This window comes from Mauremys reevesii, linkage group 8 (genome assembly GCF_016161935.1).
Source record: "Mauremys reevesii isolate NIE-2019 linkage group 8, ASM1616193v1, whole genome shotgun sequence".
NCBI lineage: Eukaryota > Metazoa > Chordata > Testudines > Geoemydidae > Mauremys > Mauremys reevesii.
This window is the reverse complement of record NC_052630.1, coordinates 18,051,312-18,075,628: the sequence shown is the minus strand read 5'-3', so window position 1 is coordinate 18,075,628 and position 24,317 is coordinate 18,051,312. Positions and strand designations below refer to the sequence as shown.

At 44.5% G+C, this 24,317-nt stretch overlaps 1 protein-coding gene across 6 annotated transcripts in view; it reads right to left on the bottom strand.

The window, feature by feature from the left end:
• The window catches only part of STK32A (serine/threonine kinase 32A), a 96,988-nt gene that overhangs the window by 62,677 nt on the left and 9,994 nt on the right, over positions 1-24,317 (bottom strand). For all 6 annotated transcript variants that reach the window (XM_039486734.1, XM_039486733.1, XM_039486736.1 and 3 more), the window contains 3 exons: positions 19,344-19,518; positions 3,267-3,322; positions 1,426-1,577 (listed from right to left, as the gene is read on the bottom strand). In XM_039486734.1, the coding sequence (XP_039342668.1) occupies positions 1,426-1,577; positions 3,267-3,322; positions 19,344-19,395 (260 nt within the window). In that variant the 5' untranslated portion in view covers positions 19,396-19,518. The remainder of the gene's footprint in view (positions 1-1,425; positions 1,578-3,266; positions 3,323-19,343; positions 19,519-24,317) is intronic.

Below are 24,317 nucleotides of genomic sequence, written 5' to 3'. Positions count from 1 at the left end.
AAGTCACATGATATCTAAGCTCCTGAAAACTGGAAATGTTACTGATGTCCTAATAAAATTATTGTCTGGCTTTAACAGTAACAGAGCCTTATTTAAACCTTCATTCCACTGTGCTATTGCAGAAAAACATGCTGAATCAAATGAAGATGGAGGGATTAAGATGTCTTTTATCATTGTGTTGATCAATCCCAGTGCTGATGGCTGGCAAACCACTGAAAACAGTCTGTGTAGGCTGCATTGATCCAGTATGCTTAAAGGAAAGGGACTGTTTTATGTGCACATTTCCCAAAGAGAGATCTGAGTTTCTGCAATAAAATTTGAATTGTGGTGGATTTTTTTTCCTGTCACTAAATCCACTGAACAAAGGCTTTTATCTTTGCTGAATAGCATTAGTTCAGCAAATATCAATAAGGTTTTAAGGCTGGCTTTTGATGGCACAGAATAAACCACAAAATAGCAACCGGGAGGCAATGGGGAGCAAAGGGAGGGACAGGAGAGATGGAGACCAACATTGATCGAGATTAAGATTGATCTACCGAGGTACTTAGTGGGTGATGCATGCTTCTACCCCACTCTTTAATATTAGATTTCTGGTTATCTGCTGCCAAGTTTGAATAACATCCAGTCCTTTCACCAAGGCTATCAATCACATTAGCACAGGAAGTTAACGCACACTGCATTAAAAGCCAGCAATGTTTCTTTATTCCAGCCGTGGGGCTGGTGCTTGTTTAATAGCTTGAGAGGCCCAATCCTGCAGAGTTGAAATCAGTGGGCGTTATGGGTGCTCCACACCTACCAGGATAAAGCTTCATTTATTGTAAACTGGTGCATTATAAATGCCACAGAGGAAGCATATGGTGTCCATTTTCTAAAGACTATATTCAGCCTTTGTGATTCTCTAACCCATTTTGTGCCCTTTGGCACAAAACGTGACTGTTTCACAGCAAAAAGAAAGCTCAGGGCAAAATCTATTGCATTTGTACTTTGCCAGGCAAGACATGGCAGCCTCCACTGTCAGAGGAATAAAACTGGAAGGAGTGGGCACCTGCTGCCTCAGGCCAGTGGGTATCCATTCAACTAAATAGGAGCTGGAAGGGGGCCCCATTATGGGAGCACCGTTTGAATCTGAGTCCAATTGTATTTCCAGCTAGAAATGGAAGCTGTTGTTTTTATCAAGGAGTTGAGTCAAATAAAACTGGGTTACGGGCAGTTGGAGACACCCCTGAAGAACAGCCACAAGAGAAACAAAAATACACATAATAGAAACACGGCTTTTTTTTTTAATAAACAGGGTTGTTGTTGTTTTTTAAAAACCTCCTAGGTTTTCAGAGTTGCTGAGCAGCCTCAGCTCCAACTGACGTCGATAAGGGCTCGGCCCCCCTGAAAGGCAGGCTCCTAATAAACGGAAAAGTACTAATGACTTACCACAAATTAACCAGGAAGGGGTGTTCCAGGCCCTGCATAATCTGCAGCTCTTTGAACACATTTCTCACTTCATTACGCTCCACACACTTCTGTTTGTTCATGTATTTCATGGCATACATTTTCTTGGTGTCATTCTTCTGTACAATGCAGACCTAAGTGAGCAAACCAAGATGTTAGATTGGGCAGAGTTGCTGGGAGACATCTTGAAAGCAAGTTTGTGCAGGTGAAATGTCCCCTTATGAGCATCCTTGATAACTTCAATGAGATTCATGTCCCTAGGTCACAGCCCCAGGCACTTATGATTTAACCCTGCCCATCACCTGTAACTGCTGCATTTAGGGTGACCAGACGTTCCGATAAAATTGGGACTGTCCCGATTTTCAGGCATTTGTCCTGCATCCCGATCGATGTTTGGTCGGGATGCAATTTGTCCCAATATTTTGCACTCTTTTTCTTTTGTTTTGTTCTGCCGGTGGAACTCCGCCCTTTTTTTTTTTTTTTTGCACTCTCTCTCTCTGCTGGCAGGACTCCACACTTTTTTTTTTTTTTGCTGTGCCGGCAGGACTCCGTTTTGTGCCCCCCACCCCCACCCCGCCAGCGGAACTCTGGGACTCTGTTTATTTTTTTTCCCTCTCTATCTCTCTGCCAGTGTGACTCCGTTTTTTTCCCCTTTCTTTCTCCCCCGCCAGCGGGACTCTAGGACTCCGTGCTTTTTTTTTTTTTTTTTGCCGTGCTGGCGGGACTCTGCTTCTCCCCCCTCCCCACCGACAGGACTCCAAGACTCCGCACTTTTTTTTTTGCTGTGCCGGTGGGACTTCCCTCCCAATGTGTCCCGATATTTCTCTCTCTGCCAGTGGGACTCCATTTTTTTCCTTTCTCTCCCCGCCCCCCACCAGCGGGACTCCGGGACTCCCTTTTTTTTTTTCCTCTCTCTGCCGGCGGGACTCAGGGACTCCGCACTTTTTTTTTTTGCTGTGCCGGCGGGACTCCCCCCACAATATTTTCTTTATCCCATCTGGTCACCCTAGCTGCATTTAATATTCGTGCTAAGAAGAATCATAGTTAGAGTACAGAGTTTGTCAAAGCAAAGTTGGGGTATTGCAGGTTTATCAAGTAACTGACTAATCTCTGCTTTCCCCCCATAATTATCCATCATTCATGTGCTGCATGCTGCTCCCTGAGCCTCCCTTTCGCCAAGCAGGACTGTAGGGTAAGAGCTGAGACAGCCTCACTCCCTGCAGGCAGGACTTGTGTGTACTAGTGGGACATCATCTCCTATCTATAAGGATCAGCACAATTTTTCTAGTGTAGCACAGCTGATCCATCAATCCTCTGGGCTTTTGGCATCTTCCAGACATGGGTTTTGTCATAGATATCACCATACTGAAAAAAACCCACAATCCTAACACGATATTTAGATCCCCAAAGTGGGATTTCAAACACAGATGTTTCTCTGCTCCCTGCAGTGCTGCTCTCGGAGAATCATAGTGCTTGGTCAAGGATACACCAGGATGCTCAAGTGGGCATCTCCATTGGTGGGGGAGTCTTCATTCAGAGGATGTTTACCCAGCTAACATAGGGAAAGTCAGCTGGTTGGGTTTATCATTAACTGCAGTTTAAGATCTTGTAATAGAATTTGGGAATTCCAAATGGATGACAAGTCAAACTTAGAAACTCTTCCTGGATTATTAGGACTTGAAGTTCAGGTCAAATCTCATCAACAAGCAATATTCCATTACTCTGCAATAAGCTCTCAAATTTAAGCGTCTCTGATGTGCCCGGTACTTGGCTAGCTACAGTCTCTGTTGTGCATACAGTAGTTTTACTCTCGAGGAGCTTACCTTTCCAAAGCTGCCTTTCCCAATGGCTCGCAAAATTTCAAAGTGGTCAAAGGTCACTGCAGGAAACAACAAATGTTCATAAGTTCAATGTTTGAGCTGAAATTTGATTTTGTAATTCCCTCACCCCACCCCGAACTGAGACTGTTAATAAAAATGAAGGATTTCCAAGGGATATTCTCCTCCGGTTGCTGATGGACAGTTGGGGCACCACCCACAGTAGTTACGCTATTCATGTTATTTCCCATTTGGCTGTAAAAGCAAGTTCCTGGGGCAGTAAATGTCCATTTTCAATGGCATATAGGCAGGAAACCATCAAACAAATGTTTTCACATCACCTCAACTATTGAGCTATGGGAGTCTGATCTTGCTCACACTGAAGTCAACTGCAAAACATCCACTGAGTCCACTTCATCAAAGATCTATGCGCTTTGATGGCTGTGAAATAAGCACCACCTGTCTCAGGAGCCTAGGTACAGAAGGTACTTCTTGGCTTTAGATTATTATTCTGTTAAATGACTAATAAAAACCACCAACCCCAAAAGTTGAGAACTCTTCTGTCACCCAGAATCAACACAGTTTGGTCTCTGCACAGTGCGGGAAAGCCCAGCCCCGTCCATGCAGCTTTATGGAATGTGAACTGTAGTCCAAAGAAGGAAATCATTTCATTCTCCATTGGGACCTCTGAACAGAGATGGGTTCCTGGGATATGCTCTCCCCTCTGTGAATGCTAGGCAGGTGACTCTCATTCACACTAACTGGAATGATCTGTTCATATCAAGCGCTTGTGATCAACCAGTGTGCTATGCTGCTTGTCTCAGCGGAAGCAAGAAAGAGATTTGCAGATGAACAGCAGATTAAAGCAAAGAAGTAGATTAACTGTTCTGGGTTCAAACCCTGTCACCCATGGCCTTCAATCGGAAATTGAGGGTGATCAGCAGGCAAGACAAGACACCATAACTGTAATTTCTAAGTTGCAGAGTTTGACTTCAGCTAGTGCTAGGTCAAAACCTGTATGAAGCAACACCCCGAGATCCCACAGCACCAAACCATACAGCCATTAGTTAGAAAAGATCATAATGGGGAATCCATTCCTTATACCAGCCACTGCTTTAAAGGCACTTAAACCTCACTGGGTGGCTGATTTGAGGCACCAAATCAAAGCTACTGGTAGATCTCTAATATCACATTAGCCTTAATTACTGTGACCACAGAACCATCAGGCACCACCGAAGTGATGGGCCTGAAATCACAGCGTTAATTTGTCTTGTCCATTGCTTTATTTCCAGTCAATTAGTGAGTGGATGGGAGGGGACCATGTGTCTGACCTGCTTTGCTGAAAACCTGTTCTGAGTGGAACAATACAGGCCAGCGAGAATGTCCGTGATGGATTGAAAGTGACAGAGAGCGAGACGCCGTATTACTCCTTCGTGCCAGCTTGCTCCTGTCTTACAGTTGCACCACTAGCTGGGCAGCAGGTTGCATTCTAAACTGCTCACTGCTTTCATAATAAAACTTCAGCACTGGGGTCAGACAATGACATTTTTTAAAAAGAGTCATTCCCAGGGTATGTTATAAAGAGAGTGAGTTTTGCTGGGCTGACAGCCCTTAGATGCCCATGTTTAAACCCTGGACAAGGACAACATAGGCAAAAGCAGCAGCGCAAGCTTTCCCCAAACAGCTTTCTCCATGCCCCATTTAATCAATGGCCTCACTGCTGAGATTGACAGCAAGGGGACCAATTAGTATCAGGTGTAGTGGGCCTGCCAGCAAAAGCACCTGTTGTGATGGTGGACGTTTTATTAATTACTTTAGAAGACAACTGGCTCCATAGTCCCCAGCACAGTGCTCTGGGAGCGTACGTATGGAGGCTTGACCACGAGCAAGAAATTGGAGAGGCAGTTGGTCCATCCAGCCTCTTATATTCCCAGTTCAGAGTTAATCAGTAGAGGGAGAGATAAAGACATAGGCATGGACCACTGAACACTGAAGAGTCTTCTGGTTTCATGCGCATGGATCATCACCTCACACACACAGTGAGTACCCACAGGGACCAGCACTCAACAAAGAGTTGCATTCTGCAGCCACCATAAAGAGATCAAACCAGTATGATCCTCATCATTTACCGGGCACACCTAATGTGCTCTACAAGAAACAGTCCACACTTGAAAGGTTTTCAGTCTAAATACATATTGCCATTTCATAGTCTGAAGGCTTTTCTCCTCTATAATGGCCACTCCACCTGAATTCCATTTTGAATTTTAAGTGAAATCAGAGTGAAAGAGCTTGCTTTAAAAACCAAAATAAATTGACACCTGGGTTACAACTAACGTATATCTGGCCCAGAGAGGTTAAGCTTCATTGACAGCTTACAACAGGATTTGTCCTAAGGGAGTTAGGAGTCCAGCTCCCTAAGGCCCTTTTGAAAAATCACTGCCTAGATGTCTCCTCAGAGCTAGAGAGGAGCACAAAACAAAACCCCATATCCCAGAGTCAATTTGGGAAGACAGAGTGGGGGTATTCTCAGGCTCCACCCACAATCAAGTCTCCACCTACCCCAATTTCAGAGGATTTACAGCAGGTTTAAGTGCGACCAACAAAGTCATCCCAGGCTCCCTAGGTGCCCAGGTTCACCATGCTGACAACACCCTCTAATCCTTTCATTCTCCAGCCCCAGGATCCAACCACACCTCTCACATGAAAACTCCTTCCAGGTAGATTCCATGATGTGCTACTGGCACTGGCTTCTGAGGCTCAGGAAGAGATTCTAAGTTACCCTCCCTTAGACTGAAGGCAAAATAAGTGTAGTGAGTTTGGAAATCGTGTTTTCATGGCACCACTGGTGTGTGAGCACCTTCTGCTTCAACCCCTACTAAACTCTCTCCTTCTTTGTATCTTAGACCAAAGGCTCCTTGGAAAGCCCAGCTGTCCTCTAATTGCCATCTGCTGCCTTGTTCATTAGCTGAACTGAATTGCACAGAAACCAAGAGCCATTTGTCCCCAAAGCATTTTATCAGCGGAGATTTTCAGCAAGAATGTTGCTGTAAATCACTCTTCCCCAGCAACAGACACATTCTCCCCCCCCACAGGATAACAGCCAGAAATACATTCATTTTCTCCAGGATACACTGTCTCGGACTTGAAACAAGGGCATCTCACTATGGTAACAGGACAGACACAGATTGACATGAAGCTACAGCTTCGCTGTACACAACAGTACAAAGAACTCAGAATGTCATCCAAATTTAAGTCCCAGCTTAACCTCATACTTTTAAAACATTGGTCATATAGAAACGAACATGTTTTCCAAAGACAGAAACTAACACGGCAATAACGTAAATTCGGCCTCTTTCAACACAAACAGAAGTGTAAAACTAGAAGTGTTGGTGGCGGTAAATTTCTGGGGGGTCCCAGAAAAATGGGCACCCCTGCGTCCTGAGCCGCTCTGTCTGCCTGGTGCTCCTGCTGGGGAGCGGGGGAAGCCTCTGCCCCCACAACCCACTCCCCAGCAGGAGCGCCAGGCGGGTGGAGTGGGGGCAAGCCTCCATGCCCCGACTCCACTCCCCAGCAGGAGTGCTGAGATGGGGGGCGGGGCAACCCCCTGTGCCCTGACCCTGTTTCCCCAGCAGGAGCACCGGGGGTGAGGTGTGGGGGGGGGTGAGACTGCAGGCGGAAGGGGTAACGAGGGCCCCCAGTTGCACTGGCCCAGGGTCCCACAAAACGATAGACTATATGATCATATGGGTTCCTTCCAACCTTAAAATCTAAAAATCTAAACCAGAAGCCAGTTTTCACAAACTTGCACTCTCCAGCTCCATTTTTTGTATTAAGGTATTTACTAACACTTTTAACACACAGGATACAGCTAACCCAGCTGAGTGAACGCTAAGTAACATGACACTTCTGATCTGAAGAACATTTCATTAGGGATGATCATTGTTTCTTACCTATCTTTCTAGCCTCTCACAATGGGCTAATCCAAAAATCTTAGGTGCAAACACTAGCAACCAAAGTCTGGAACTAAATCCAAATCTTTTAGTCTGGAGCCTTGTCTGCATAATCAAGAATCTTAAGTCATTTTAGATGCCATCAGATAAGGAACTATTTCAATCATTCCCAAGTCGGAGACAGAATTCATATTACAATTAGGCTTGGCAGAAGTTGATATTTATTTTTTTGCAATTGCCACAATATCAATTTTGATTTTCAGCATTTTTAAGCAATTTCAATTTTCACACTCGTGGGAAATTAAGGCGGGGTGGGGGAGTAGGGTAAGGTCAGTGCTGCAGCAGGGCTGCAGGGGGCTCATTACCCAGCTAAGGGCTCTGAGACACCCAGGCAGAAGGTGCAGAGGAGGCTACGGCCTTGGCCCAGCAGAGCAGAGACCCCTGGCCAGGGCTGCAGAGAGGAGTATGAGGGCCCAGGTGCAGGGGAGGCCAGACCGCTACTGAATGGCTTCTGCTGGGGGATGGCCCCTATACTCCCAGCCGGTGAGTGAGTGACTGGGGCTGCACATGGCTCTCTGTACAGCTGCGGGGCCGCTGACACAGGAGCCCTGCAGGTGCAAGGTGCAGGGGATGCTGCACTTGCCAAAAATTGTCAATGGATTCTTTTTTCATTATTTCTGTGTGTCGGGTAAAATGGACGTTTAGCAACAACTAACGATTTAAACTGACTCCCGCCAAGCCTGGTTATAACGTAATGTCCGACAAACGGACTATGTTTGAGACAGGGAGCAGTGTGTACACTGCTATAGCTTTAAAGTGTCTGCTGAAGCATGTGCAGGAAATGCCACTTTAATGCCAGAGGGGGTGGTATTTCATATCTGAACCCAAGTATCAGAGGGGTAGCCGTGTTAGTCTGGATCTGTAAAAGCAGCAAATACATGCATGAAGACATGCATCCGACGAAGTGGGCATTCACCCACGAAAGCTCATGCTCCAAAACGTCTGTTAGTCTATAAGGTGCCACAGGATTCTTTGCTGCTTATATCTGAACCCAGAGTCCAGGACTAATGTTTAGATAAAATATGTGCAAACTAACAAAGCATAAGAAATGTCCTCATGAAGGACACCTCACCCCTCAAAAGCCTCGTTAAAACCCCATCTGTTAAGCAGCAGTCAAGGATATAAAGATACTTATCACCCATTCCAGTACAGCTAGAGAAGCAAAAACATATGGCTTATAATGACTTCCATTCCTTCCATCAAAATATACTCCTGATTTCCATTAATGGGAGTTTTGTGCATGCACCAATGGGAGAATAGACTTAAGCCGTGTATCTAGAGTACAGTATATACACATACACATCTCATATTCATGTATGTGCATTTTATAATATAAATACTGCATTCCTTTGGAAAGTTCCTCCAATTCCTGGCTGCTGGCATGAACCCAGCCCAAAGTCATAGGTGACAGAAGGTTGTTACCATCTGATGGCTGTTTGGTGGCCTTCATAGAATGATTTGGACCAGATTAACCCTAGTTCCTATTGGAAAGAGGTTCACATCACAAAAAACACCCCTACAACTGGAAATAACCAACCTATGTGTTCAAAGTTTTAGCAGAGAGGCCGAGGAATGGGTGGGCTTGGAAACAGGAAAGGATTTTCTGTTCCCAGTTCAGTAAAATTCCCATCAACTTCATTTGGAACAGAAATTAAGCCAATGCTGAGTCCTTTTAGAAATCCCACCTTGAACTTTCTTCTCACCCACCAAGTCAGGACTGAGGCACATTGACAAGGCAGTGTGTTCCCATATTGCCTATGCCGTACTGGATGAGGAGAGGATTGAGCATCTCATTCTGCAAAGTACCAAGCTACCTCAGCCAGAGCAGAGGGAGATCAGCACCTCACGGGAAGCGCTTTGGAGGATGGGCCCTCAGTCTCCAGGTCTGTCAATCAGACACCATTTGCCATCGCTTACCTGACCGTTTCCTCCCCTTTTCTTTAAGAACAAAAGTCCCTGCCACCCCAGAAAAACAAAGCCCTTTCCCAGTGCTGTGAAAGTATCAGCAGTCCCTGGATACAGCTGAGTGGTGTTCAGTGCAGGACCCAAGCTGGGGAGGAAGGCAGGTGTAAATCACATTTCTGTCTCCTCCAGTCCTGGGGCAATAATAATAATATATGGAGATATACCTATATCACAGAGCTGGAAAGGACCCTGACAGGTCATTGAGTCCAGCCCCCTGCCTTCACTAGCAGGAGCAAGTACTGATTTTGCTTCAAATCCCTAAGTGGCACCCTTAAGGACTGAGCGTATAACCCTGGATTTAGCAGGCCAATGCTCAAACCACTGAGCTATTCCTCTCCCCAAATCTGAGACCAAACCAGCCCCAGCATAATTTACTGCAGCCTAACAGCCTCTAAACTACTCCAAGCTGGAGCTGTTCAATAGGGACCTCAGCACTGGTATAGGCTCAGCCAGAGCATCACGTACTCAGTCCTACACCCAGCATGCCGACCCGTCTCCTTCCCATATGCCAGCATTGCACCACCAGGAACTCCCCTACATTAGAGGGTTCCCCTCTTCAGGGAAGCACTCCATGCCCCTTTGCACAGGAGTGATGCAAAGAGGATGGCGCCAGGGCCAGAATCTGGCCCTCAATGAGTGTAGCCTGATCCTGATTATATAAGGAATTGAGAGCATCTCATCCGATAGGCCCTTTGCTTAGTTAATACATTTCCTTTTAAAACTAACTAACTAGCTGTAATCTACAGCTGTACCTACTTGGAGTAAATACCAACAGCAAAATAATGCCGTCATCCTGTTTCACTTGAGCTCAAATTAAACCCCTTGATAAATCCATTTAAAGGAAGAATCTGAAACAGTCATATTAGAACAACAACAATTCTGAAAGTTATCCAAAACGCATAATCATTATTTACGTGTAATACAGTAGTGCCTAGAGACCCCAACTGAGAGAAGGACCCATTGTGCTAGGTACTGTACATACACATAGTACAATACAGTTCACACAGGTAGACAAACTTGTGTTAGTGGGGCTTGCACTAGCATGCTAAAAATAGCTGTGTAGACATTGCGACTTGGGCTGGAGCTCAGGCTCTCAAGCCTGGGGGTTCAGGCATGAGCTCCACTACCACAAGCCTGCAGAGCTAGGCTGAGAGGCTCCCATATAGACATGCCCTAAGTGACTTGTTCAAGGTCACACAGGAAGGTTGTAGCAGAGCAGGGAACTACACCCAGCTCTCCAGAGCCCCAGTCTAGTGACTTCACGCCTCTGTTCTTCAAAATTCATCATTTTGACTGGGTGGGTATTCTCAAGCCACTCGGATTCTTAGCAAAACTAAAGACCTTTTAGAATAATTAAATACTGAACTATCACAACACAGAGACTCTGATAAGTGACTGCACAAGTAGATACAACTCTATAGGGGCATGCATTTGGATGCATATTATTTATACTCACAACATCTTTCTTACAAACAAATGTTTATTTCCTGAATAATGGGAGTAATGATGTATTGTTATGCACCATTTGACAAATGCACATTCCATCTTACAGGAAATATTAAAAAGATCCCTTTGTGAATGAAACCCCAGCAGAGAGAAGCCATTAAGGAATTCTGGTTACTCGTTAGGAATTATCAGAATGGAAAATCCTCCCCGTCGTTAATCAAGTTATTTACAAAATGCCCTTCCCAGCACAACAGATCCCTGGATGCTGTTAAAAGCAATATAAAAAACCCATGAGGATATTACGATAACAAAATGGTACGGGTTGCTGGAGTGAGTAAAAGTCATGCACAATAGTGGTTTGCCACTGTGGCTTGACAGTGGGACCCTACATTACTGTACAACAGACCCAGGTAAGGCACGATTCACATTATTTTCTCATCAGCTGAGCAGTGAGTGTGCTTGGGGCAGTACAGAAAGTGATGAGACTGTAGAGTCAGATTCAGATCTGTTTCATATGTATCATCTTTATATTACGTTAGCCCCAGGAGGCTTGGTCAGGATCAGGATCCTGTTATGTGAGGGGCTATACAAATCCAAACACAAGAGACGGTGCCTTCTCCCAAGCAAGTCCCAGAAATATGTACTCCAAGTCCTGCGCTAATTGCTGACCAACAAACATGGAACCTGCCAGGATACTGAGCACATAAAACAAATGTCCTAGTAAGAGTCTTTCGAACTATCATTTTAACTTATTAATGGGCTCACCAGCACCTCTCTTTTTTAAATGTCTTGGCATCTGCCACTGGGTATTAATTGACATTTATCACTGATGTTGTCAGGCTAGCAGTACCAAGGGATACATTATTAATGATATTTAGGCCAATGTACAGAATGAGCCGTTTCTAGAGATAGAAACAAACAGACAGGTTTCTTCTGAATGAGTCCATTAGTTAAACAACACAAAATACAAACAAATCAAACCTCCTTCCCTCCACCCCTCCCACTAGCTCAGTAAAAAATGACCTTGTTTTAAAAGAACTCCAACCAGAAACCTTTCAAATATTTGACTCTTTATCATCTGCCTCTACAGCTAGTTGATGCTTTTGGAAAGATGATGATCCAGGAATACGATTTTTGTCCAACATACCAACAGTGCCTGATTTCAGATCAAAGTATGTAACATTCCTCTCTCCAACAGTGACTGAATAATAGTTAATGAACTTTATGATGGGTTCCCTACGCTATAAAACAGTATCCCAGTGAAATCCTTTCCTCTCTAGCTCTCTGCTGACTTCTTGTCCACTCTCACCAAAATGCCTTTCCAAATCTCCCCAGGGACTATGGGAGTGATCAATCTAGGTACCAGTAATTATCCATGCATCTGTGACGGGTTGCCCCCTCTTTTGGGGTGCCACCTTATGTATTGGGGTACCACCAGCCTGGGCTCCCTCACTGTCCTGCTAAGCCAGGCCCTCAAGCCTCCTCTAGCAGACACACAGGTAGGAACACGCCCAGCTGCAGAAAGACAGACACTGAGATCAGCTCTGCGTGGGAAGACTCAGCTCGGGAACTGCCCACCACTCAAGTGCACACCCCCTCTGGAGTGTAAATCCAAAATGGTATTGTCTTGCGCCCCACAGAAATCTGTACAGCGCAAGCTCATGAAAAAAATGCATGCATAATTGTGCACTTTATTTGTGCTGGCAATGAATATGTCAGGTACCTGCTTGAACATACAGCCAGAAGCACATCGAAGGGTCCATCTGCATACTCAGTTTCTCGATCTATGTCTGCAGTAAGAACCACTGCATAGCCCAGTTAGCCATGCAATTCAACACACATTTTAATGAGATGTGTGTATTATTGCAAACAATGACATGGGCATTCACATTTTGTGGTCCATCACATTTTCCATGGCTCAGCTGGAAGTTTATGACAGGTGAGTCCTTAATGGAAGGGGGGATCTGAGGACCAGTTTATGGCAAGGATTCTCAACCCCTGGTCCATGAAACACTTACTGCTTGTCCACAGAGATTTGGCAGGTATGTGATGCTGGCTTTCATTGTTTGCAGCTGCTACTTCACATTAAGAATCCCAAAGCATATATTCAATGCTTTCCTAATCTCACTTGTCCATGTCAGTAAAGGCCAGAGCTAGCACTGGGATTGGAAGACTGGAAATAGGGAAGACACAGTCCATAAGATCAGATATGAGAGGGGTGGTGTCCATGAGATGCTGTCTGTATTAAGGCAAGCACCACACTATGAAAGAGTTTGAGAACCTGTGTTATAAGAATCACTTTCCTAACTGTTGTGATAGACAAAATCACCGAGAGCCAGATTCTGCCACTCTTTCTCATGCTGAGTAATATGTGACTCCAGAAACAGACCCACTGAAATCAAGGGAACTACTCACAGAGTTATGTACTACTCTGTTGTGTGAGTAAGGGTGACAGAATCTGTCCCTAAATAAGTAGATACATACATTTTAAGGCAAGTCCTTGGATTTAAGTACTTGTCAAGAGTAATTTATCATGCAATTGACATTCAGGGTCTTTCAACTGCTCTCCTGTTAACCAAGCCCAACATTGGCGGGAGAATATATCTGAGCAGGCAATTACCTGATGTGCAGATGCAATTAGGGCCCAACAGTAAGAGATGCGAGTTCCTCCTGGCAGTTGCTCAGCACCTTCAGCTCCTATTGTCTTCAAGGAATATTTTTTTTATAGTGTCCAAAAGTTGCTGGGCCTTCTACAGCACAAACAGAAACACACAGTGCCTGCCAAGAAGGGCTTACAACACAAAAGTGGTGATGCAGAAGGTTAACAAACAGCACAGAGAGGATGGGAGGAGGTAGAACAAAGGTTATAGCAATAAGGCAATCCAAAGCCCCTTAGAAGTCCATCATTGTCTTTCCATTGGCTTCAGTAGGCTGAAGATCAGGTCCTCAGTGAGACTTAGTGAAAACAAGAACCAACTAATAAAAATAACTCCTTTTAAATAACATTATCAAGCACAAATTACCCTGACAACTAGTAGCTCTGATATTCTGTTCATTTAAAGATCGTTTTGAATGCTTATTTTATATGAACATTGGACTTATGGGATTCATGCAGATTGTCAAACAACTATCTGCACTTGGCACTGAGTATTACCGTTATTATCTATTTGTATTGTGGTAGTGCCCATAGACCCCAATCAGGATCAGGACCCCATTGTCCTAAGCACTGCACAACTGGAATGGAAGAGATTGTCCCTCCCCACAAAGAGCTTATGATCGTACAAGAACAGATTTAATTGGAAAATGTAATAAAAGACACTGCCCAGCACAAAACATCCAATCTATTTTACTGGTGGGGAAATAAAAGCACAGGTTTTTACAATCAGCTGTTTAGGACAGACCATCCCATACAGGGATAACGATTTTTAAAAAGTGTCCATGCCACAGTTCCTATTAGAGTCCACATCTGGGGGAGGAATTTTAAGTTCACTTTAAGAGAGGCAGTGAGATGCCCTGGACATGACAGCTGGTTAGGAGACAGGAAGGGCACCTGGGCTCTATTTCTGAATCTGCCATTGGCTCATTATGGACTTGCACTTGCTGAAGTCAATGGAATCTTTGTCACTGATTCCAATGTGCACAGGATCAGATATTATGTGAATCTGGGCAAAATATTTATCTTCTCTGTGCTTCACTTTTACAGACTGTATGATGGAAATAATACCACATGTAAAGTGCTCTGAGAGCTTTGGATGAATGGTTATGCATGTGCACATTTATGATGATGATGATAATGCTGTGCAGGTTGTAACATGATCCGAATCTGCCTGCAAACACTATAAAGTTATTTTTTAAGTTACGCTCCTCAATTTACACCATAGCGTTAGTACTTTTGATTTGCCATTCCAGTGTAAATTAAAGCTATGAAAGCTTCCCTGTTCAGGAAAGCATTTACTCACATGCTTAACTTTAAGCAAGTGCTTCAATCTCATTGAGTTCAATGGGCCTTAAACACATATTTTAAATGCTTTCCTGAATAGGGAAAGATTTTAGCACATACTTAAGTGTTTTCCTGAATTGGGACCTATGCAGAGAAATCCTTTGCTTTCTGCCATGTCTCCCACCCATCTCAGTGTTTATGAATAGTTCTAATGTGATGAGAAGTCTCCTTGTCACCAACAATCACCCAGCCATGCCACTCCAAGGAAGGCCAGAGGAAAAGTGAAAATCATCCACCTATACTGCTGAGTCAGTGCTGGCAGCTATTTATGACACAAGCCAATACTGAGCGTTTGAATGTACAGCAACAAGAGGTGCAACCTCCAGGAGAATCTCAAAATGGAGTTTGTTTTCCATCATTTTTTCCAATTACTTTAATGCAAAATAACCAACAGTAGTTTAATAATAATCAGGGAGTGAGGCCAGCAGTCAGTTTAGCCCAAGTGCAGGCTAGTGTTGTCCAGGTACTTACTCAGCATTTATTATGAGACCAGCAATCCGGTAAGCAATAATGGAAGTGGTTTATCAGATTTCATAACATTTGGAGGACATCATCATAAATCCATTCCCTGAGTGAGCTCAGAGAGTGAAATCCTGTCTTAGAGCACTGTAAACAGAAGGTAGGGGAATGGCCTGGTAAGAGCGATGAACTGGGGCTGCAGACTCAGGGAAGGATGGCTCAGGAGCGTGGAGGGAATACACTGCTGTGTGTAATTGCTCTTGCTTTAAAAAGGAACAGCGTGTGTCAGCACCTGGGGTGCCCTGTGCACTGCAACAAGCACACTTAGGAGCTGGCGAGGCCCCTAGGCAGCTCTATGTCCTTGAGTCCAGGGCGCGTTAGCTGGTGTACAACCAACGTTCCTCTCCTAGTGCTCTCCGGAGAGCCAGGCAGGCATTCTGCCCTGCTCTTGTGCAGCAAGGCAAGCCAGCATTCCCCAGCTCCCCATTTCCATACTGTGGAAGGGTGAAACAGATGGAAAGGGCTAAGGACTGCTTTCCTGACACGCGGTTCGGCAGGGGACTAAAGGAAGGGCTGTATTCTTTTCAGGGAGGTGAAGAGAGACACTCAGAGCCCTGCAGTGGCCAGGGCTGTTTTGTGTTACTTCGTGAATTTGGTGTTTGAATAGTAGATTGTGCTCTGAGGCACAGGCCTGAAATAGACTTGGGGGTGGCACTGGTTTCTGCTTGGGCTCCAGCACAAACCCCTGCTCCCTATTTTTCAGGCTAACTAAGGAATGCCAATCGCAGCTTACAGTACAGCCTATCAACACCATTCCTGATAACCAGGAAAGGGAGTTCTGGCTGCAGGAGCTCCCTTCACCTGAGGCATGCTACCCCCCATAACACTTCCATCCTTTGCCAGCCTCCACAGAGCTCCAATCCAGGTCCATGAGGTTACTGAGCAAGAGCCTCACCCACTGCACCACCACACTGTGAAGGCAGATAAGGGAATCGCAGCAACGGCCCTGCAACCAGATGCTGTACCTGCTGACTCAGTGGGACCAGATGACTAGCAGCAGGCTGCTGGTTGGACACCACTTTGTATAAAGCTTCCTGTTCCTTCTCTAACCTTGGTCTGAGCAACTGAGCAACTAGTAAACAAAATTGTTCCAACCATTCCAGTATTTTTAACACAATATTTTGCTGCCCTTCATCGTACATAAAAAATATGAAAGCTTATTGTGAGTGTTATCGAAAAGGCACTTCAAAGATTTCATTTTGCAACTGATAAATATCAAATATATTTCATAAGGTGTTGAACCAAACTCAAAACTTCCTGTGGAAGTCAAAGTTTCCCAGGATAAACTGAGCATTTTAATGATTAAATACTGTTATCTTTCAGTATTTGACCAGTATTATATTTATCTGTCTAGGATAGTAGCTTATATGATGCGTCACCTGTATTTTATGTATTGTATTTATTTATGTATTGTATTCATGCAGCCATGTGGAAGCATATATGGTAGTTAATAAATTGACTCTCGCCATGCATCAGGAAATAAGTTTATGGAGCAATATTTGAAAGATTGCATCTATAATCATGGCAGCACCAAGACAACTATCTCTCAGAGCTAATATTGTGATAATGCATGCTCATGTTCTGTAATACCAACCCTGAGCTCTAGTTTCATGGTAACAACTAGTATGGTGGCCTGGAAGGGCAAAGTTATCAAGAACCTCCAACGATGATACTGGCTGACACCTCTGAAGCAGCTTCCCACCAAGCCCAAAGCAGGCAGGGAAACGCCCAGCCCTCAAGTTGTTTTCCCACCACCCTTAAATCCAGCACTCCTCATGTGACTGGGGTGATTGCCAACCTCCCAAGAAGCTCTCTTACCATTTCCAAAACCCAGCAGTTCTCACCCTCAGATCACCAGGGGATTCGCCTGGCACTTCTCAAAACCATTGGCTCCCCGGGAGAGGGTCACTCTTCAAACCCCGCCCTCAGGTTGGCATTATAAACCGTTTGGTAGTTGGGAAAGGCAAGTGAAGTAATAGCTGGTGTGTGCAGTCAGAAGGCATGAATGGCCTTTGCTTAACCAGTAAGTTTGGGTGATCAGCGATTACAGAATAGGGGCTGTTCTGTGGATCTGAGAGTCACATTTCACTCGATGTTTTGTTCATGGTTAAACTTATCTATCCCATTGAAAACTGAGGTTATTGACAGCCTGATAATTAAAGAGCCTGAATTGGAGGAAGGTGGAAGAGAAGACCTTTCTTCCCAGAAGGCTGAGTCTCTTATATCCCTTATCAGAGGAAGTAGCCTTTGAGTGCTCTTGCTTGGGCCACTTTGCACCACCAAGGAGTTTGGCAGAGGGTGAGAAAACAAGAACTCTTCCCCCTGGGATGGGACAAAGTAGCACTTCTTAGGCCTCTTAGGAGTGGGAGCACAAGAAGCAGGGGTGGAAGGACACTCTGGGACGGGAGGGTTGCAGAATGTCTAGTAAGCTGTGCTGAGGCGCCTGAGTTCCCTCTAGCTGGATCTGTAGCTCTGCCACTACTGTGTGCATCAGCTCTTGGTATTTTTTTAAAGTCATCCAGCAGAGACGGAGAAGATGGAGAGGCTGCCTCATCCAGTGACAATGATGAGATTGATCCTGGAACCACTGGAACTGTCAGATCCTCCTTCCTCCTCCAAATACTCCAATGGGGCTGGTTGCGTACGGCCAGGCAATGGTAAACAGAATTTGTGCACCGAGCCTGGATGTCTGGGGTAGGGTTCCCATGATCCCCAATATACTGATATTGATAAAATGGCTCCACTAATGGAGGGGGGACCCCACAGCACAGGGTACCACCTGGGTCTATTTGGAGGTTGGAACCCTCATCTTCTTCTAGGGCTTCTGTCTGGGGCCACCTCTCCTCAGTGCCACAAAGAATCCTGTGGCGCCTCCGACCAATCGGAAGCAAAGGCCGGATCCCTGATCACCAGCAGGATCAACAGTACTGAGGACTGTACTTCAAGGTTGGTGGGTGAAATGGGAGAATGATTCTGTCTCCTTGTGACAGACTCCTCCTCTGGTGTAACAACATCCCAGAATAAACATGGACCCAATAGGATCTGTGAATGTGGATGGGGAGGGTAAATATGTCGTCCGGGGAGATGTATGTCTCCGACTGTCCAGGAGTATGAGGAGAGTCCACTGGCGGACCATGGCAGTCAGTTCCTCCCGGGACCATGTTGCTATTGTACAGCCTCAGTACCCGAAGTGAATGGAAGCAGTAGGAGCTGTCTATCCTAAGTCTTCACCACCAGAGCCAGTTTTGGAACTGTTCAATACATACCCTTGTACACCTCCTTCTCTTGCTGAAAAGATTTAGTTGGGCCTAAGACCTTAGCACCCAGGTGTGCTGGCTTTCCCGAGTCTGACAGGGTCAGGGAAGGATCCCTTCTTTTCAGGGCAATCTTAGGCATAGATAACTTGTCCTTATGTCTATGAGAGTTCCCCTTTCTCTCCTCTGAAGCCATCTCTTTAGGCTTAACAGAATTAGCCTCCATTCCTGAGCTCATACTCAGAGGGTACTGCCTGCTTGTTGAGGCTAATGTATAGGGGAGGGTCCCCAGCCCAGATCTGACTGGGCTTCATTGCCTTATTCCATGAGGTGTTTTCTGAGTCTCAGTTCCTGACCCTCATGAGTTCTTGGGGGAGAAGAGAGACAGATGCTGCATTTGGCAGAAATGTGAGCATCACCCAGGCAGTAAAGACAGCACTGATGTTAGTCACTCACAGAAAAGGTGTGAGAGCAGGAAACACAGTTTTTGAACCCCAGCACTCTCAGCATAATGCCAGACTTCTTGGGGGAAAAGTCCCTGGGCAGGGGAAAAAAATGCTATCTAACTATCTGTGCTATGCTATACTACAAAAACTACTAAAAAATTAATTCCATAGAATTCTTACAGGAATGACACAGCAAAACAGAGCTGAGTACACTGAAGATTCCAACCCAGACCATGCGGTGGTAAGAAAGAACTCGAGATGTCGGCCCGCACCACCCTTTATGCCGAGGGGTGGAAGCACAAGGAGAGCTGCAGTGCAGGTGCAGGACAACAGACACTGTTTGCAAGAAAGCGCGGTGCCTGGTGCACATGCATATCCCACGTGTGGAATACACATGGGGACCATCTGTTCTTTTAAACAGAACAGTAAAAAAGTGCTCTTACCCTCTTCATTTTCATCGAAGACCGGTGGCTTGCTGGAGGTGTTTGCGCCCATGGTGAATTTTGCCCAAAGTTCTCTTGTGCAGTTACATCACCAGTCTGGGACGCATGGCGCTGAAGTTAGCATTAGCATCTAGCGCTCTCTCAGAAGATCTGTGGAACTTGTTATGTGCAGGCCCTGGGGAAAGAGAAAAGAAGCATCTCGTCGTCATTGTCACACACGAAGGAACACTGCAAATTGGTCACCACACATTTGCCAGGCTGTTAACGTATGGTTTCAAAACCAAGTGAGTCTAAGAAAGGAGGAGAAGAACACCATTATTATTTTTAATCAGCAGCCCCTCACAACTAATCAAGATCAGGGCCCCATTGTGCTAAGCATTGTACAAACCCAGAGGAGCAGACATCAAGGATCCAACTGTGCATCCCTTATACTGCCGAGTCCTCACTCCCATGAGCAGTTCCATTGACTTCAGCTGGTCTTCTCACAAGGGTAGATGCTCATCACTATGAATGAGGGTTGCACAACAGGGCCCCAAACCAAAGTTAATCTTGCTTATAAACCTGAAAAAATATGTTCCACAGGCTTCGTGCCATAAGCCCCATGTACGTCAAATTTCCATTGACTACAGTAGGATTTGGAGTGCAGGATCAGGCTCCTCAGTCTCTTTAACATGATATTATTCTAAGTCTGCTGGCTGCATATGTTACTATGCGAGGAAGGTAAGTTGTAACAGTGGGTTCTTACATATAAAAAAATATAAGATCCTTGCCTATATATAGAGTATCAGAGGGGTAGCCGTGTTAGTCTGGATCTGTAAAAGCAGCAAAGAGACCTGTGGCACCTTATAGACTAACAGACGTATTGGAGCATGAGCTTTCGTGGGTGAATACCCACTTCGTCAGATGCATATAGAGTGTTTATTGAAAATTCAATCTAATAGCATGTTTGAAAGAGAATGAAATAAAGAACTTTAAGGCACAGGAAAGACTGGGTGGGGCTAAAAAGAATTCCAGAAATAATCACCGTGCATTTTTAGGGCTGAGAGTAATGTGAGTAGGGAATCGGAATCTGGCCCTCAGTGAATTTGCTTCAGCCATGCCTCAGGTATTTGCTTCCCACATACCTTCATGCAATCAAGTTTTACTGCGTAAAAGTTCATGGGAACTGAATTTCAAAGTCACGCGTTTTAAGTTACCAGAGTGAGAAGACAAACTGGAAGTAATGACATTCTCAATTCAGCCACAGGAAGAGGAATAAAACCATGTCACCTGTCTGACCAGTAGGGTGACCAGATGTCCCGATTTTGGGGTCTTTTTCTTATATAGGCTCCTATTACCCCCCACCCCGTCCCGATTTTTCGCATTTGCTGTCTAGTCACCCTACTGACCAGTCCCAACTAACCAACACAGCTCAGACAGTAAATACTCACAGCTGTCTGTGATCAAGCCAGAGAGTTAAAAGAACCTTCTAAAATAATAAAATTCCTTCAATTAATGAATAAATTAGAGGAAATTGCAAATCAGCTCATGGCAAATGATATACTCAGTTTAGGAATTACATAAGGTTACATATTTTCTTTACCAGTAATAAATCCACTGTAAAATTTGATTTTCAATTACAGTGGGCATGGTTATCTATTACTGACTAATTATGAATGTCAAATAAATTTACTGTGGGCATGGTCATCCATTACTGACTGTTTATGAATGCCAAAGAAATTATTCTTTCAACTTCCTTCACAGAAATATTTTAACTTATTGGTATTTATCTTTTGTAGCTCCAATTCCATGATGTCTGTTACCTAAGGGTGTGAGTGCGTGGAAGGAGGTTACTAGAAAATGCTATCTTAATAAATAATACCACTTTAAATCTTCATAGAACCTCACACCCTAACCTCAACAGGGGGGAGGGAAAGCTCAGTGGTTTGAGCATTGGCCTGCTAAACTCAGGGTTGTGAGTTCAATCCTTGAGGAGGCCACTTAGGGATCTGGGGCAAAAATTGGTCCTGCTAGTGAAGGCAGGGGGCTGGACTCAATGACCTTTCAAGGTCCCTTCCAGTTATAGGAGATTGGTATATCTCCTATTATTATAAACATTCTTGCAAATATTAATTGTTCATCATAAATCTCTCTATGAGGTATGACAGGTATAAATCTCTCTATGAGGTATGAGGTTTTACAGATGGGGAAACCAAGGCACAGCATTTAGGTCATTTGCCTAAAAATCACATAGCAAACTAGGTGCAGGACCAGGAACAAAACCCAGGAGTCCTGAGTCTCAGACCCTCTACTATAATCATTAGGAACACAATTCATTATTCTTTTGGTAGCCAGAATTCCCACTGCAGACAATGAAAGTTCCAGGGTTGATGGGATGGGCCACATTAAAAATGAGAGAACAGAGTACAGGTCCATCCATGGGTGGGAGGGCTTCAACCTTACAGGGGAGGCTTTGCAGGCGATTCAGATTTTTCTGTGACCATTTAAGGGTAGAATGCAAACTAATTAAAAAAATGGGAACTACCCTCTGTAAGCAGAACTAACAGGTTGATTCAGCAAGCGACAGGATTTAAATAAAAGTGGCAAAACTCTCTGTATTGCGACATAAAAAAGGAAGGATCATTAAAAACACAATACACAGAGGTCGAAGGAAAGATTATGGATATGAACCTGAAGTCCTTACTCACTCAAAACTTCCATGGTAGGCCAATGGGACTTGTATCTGAATAAGAACTGCTGGATCAGATGCTAAAATGGTTAACATTTTATTCATGTGGTCTTCTTTGGACAGATGAAAATCACTATGAAGTTAGAAAGGAAGTCATGTGGGGAGAGAATGCGGGGCGGGGGAACAGATGGGGCAGCAAAATGGATTGGTTGCAAACGCTGCTTAAAATTAAAAAAGATTAAGTTGGCCAAAAATGCCCATCGTAGAATGAAGCGCATACAAGGCCAAATGGAAAGTGGAATGATGGAAAATGTGACATCTTCATTATCCAGGGATCATGGCAGAAAACTGAGCAGAGCCAGGCAGCGCTGTGGTGCAGGAGCAGACCCAACAAGGTGGGAAGAGGGTGCTGATCATATGCAGCTTGGAAAGCAGACTACAGAACAGAGTGAGATGAATGCTACAGCAAACAGGGAAAGAGAAACACAGAGGAGGTTTCTTTCCAAGACTGGCTTCATGAGTGGAGCTTGATTGTGGCAGAGCATCTTGTTTTATTCATCTTCAATCAATAAAGATATTTGAAACACAGAAAGAAGGGCAACTAGCTCCTATGACCTTGATCCATGTGGTCTGTCTCCTCTGACTAAGCTTATGACTCCCTCCTGACTGAGAGTTCTCTCTCACATAAACAAATACGCTAGCTCACCTCTCACCATCCCATCCTCTTTCCTGCGCGCTTCCATTTTCCCTGCGGCTTCACTCTCTAGCTTCTTCTCGCTAACTTTTGTTTTTGTTTCCAAAGCTTAGAAATGCAATAGCACAAACTCACAGCCAGCCTCAGACCTGAGTCAGGAAAGGTTAACGCTAAGAATGTGCTGAAGTCCCCTTGAAGTCAAAAGTTAAGCACGTGTTTAAGACTCTCCCAACTTGAGAGCTGAATAAAATGGGCCCAAGCCACTCAGTTTGGTTTGGGATTTCTAACACTCTGAAGTTCGGGGTGGGAGATGGCAGTTCTAGGGGATGGATTCAGCCCATTCTATAGAAACTGGCGATTTGTGCAATTCAGACCTGGATTTGCAATTGGATTCCAACCCACTCCTCCCCTTTGTAGCAGGAGATTTGATTTGGGTTCATCTTTGACCTTAAAGCCAGATTCCCATAACCTTACTCATGTCAAAGAGTGCTTTACTCCATGAGTAATCTCACTGGCTTCCACAGGATGACTTGCTAAGAAAGGTACCATTTAATGTCAGTAAGGGTAACAAAATCTGGCTGTTAATAATACTTTTTCTAAAATACATTTTATTTCCTTTTCTGAAGTAAAATTATTACAGCATAGGACATGCATTCATCACTGATCCTGTATTACTATAACCTAATCACCATCAGCAATTTAGGAGAGGCTAATCCTGTGAGGTGCTGAGTAGCAGTAAGAGAGGCTCAGCATCCTCACTTCCCCATGATGTTAACAGGAGTTGAGAGCACTCAGTACCTAACAGGGGATGCCCGCACCATGCAGAATCAGGCCCACAATGCATCCCATCTCCAGAGCACTTTATAAACTCAAGCTAATGGCAATTCATCTGAACTGCTACAATTGAGCTCTCACTCAGAGCTCACTTTCACTAGCAAAGAGTGAGAAAGTTTGCTTTTTACAAAAAGCTAAAAATGATGCAAACTATTAAAAAAAACCTGAACCCCAAGTGCTCATTTCACAGGGCTGAAAACATCTCCAATAATAAAACAAATCAGAGCATGATTTCTGCTGCTGCCTTTAAGCTGAACAGGCTGAGGACTCACTCCAGACCTTTAACATAACCCCAAGGGCAATTCTTTTCCAGCTACAGAACTTACTCTGAGCAAACAAGAACACATCAGAAGGATGCTTTGCTCTTACTACAGCAAAAGGCTGCAGTGAGGATAGGTACTTCACGTCTACTAATAAACTCAAAACGCAGCCTGTGCGACAGTATGTTGTGACAATGGCCATAAAACAGGATCCCGTCGTGGTGCCTTCACATTATAGCAAAGCCATCAGCAACTGTTAGGGTCGGTTGCCATATCCTTTATGAGTCCTTGTTGTACTGGAGTTCATAGCTTTTTTATTTACATCTTGGCAATACCTCGACACAGGACCTATCCAGAGGGACACAGGTCATGGTTTCAGTTAAGCTGGCTTCAGAGAGGATGTTTGGGGTAAAATGGGAGACTTGGCTGTAATTTATTTTAAATAAGCCATCCAGTGAGACGATAATCCGTCTGCACTTTTTGATGTTTCCCTTTTTAAATTTGCCAAGCATCGCTTA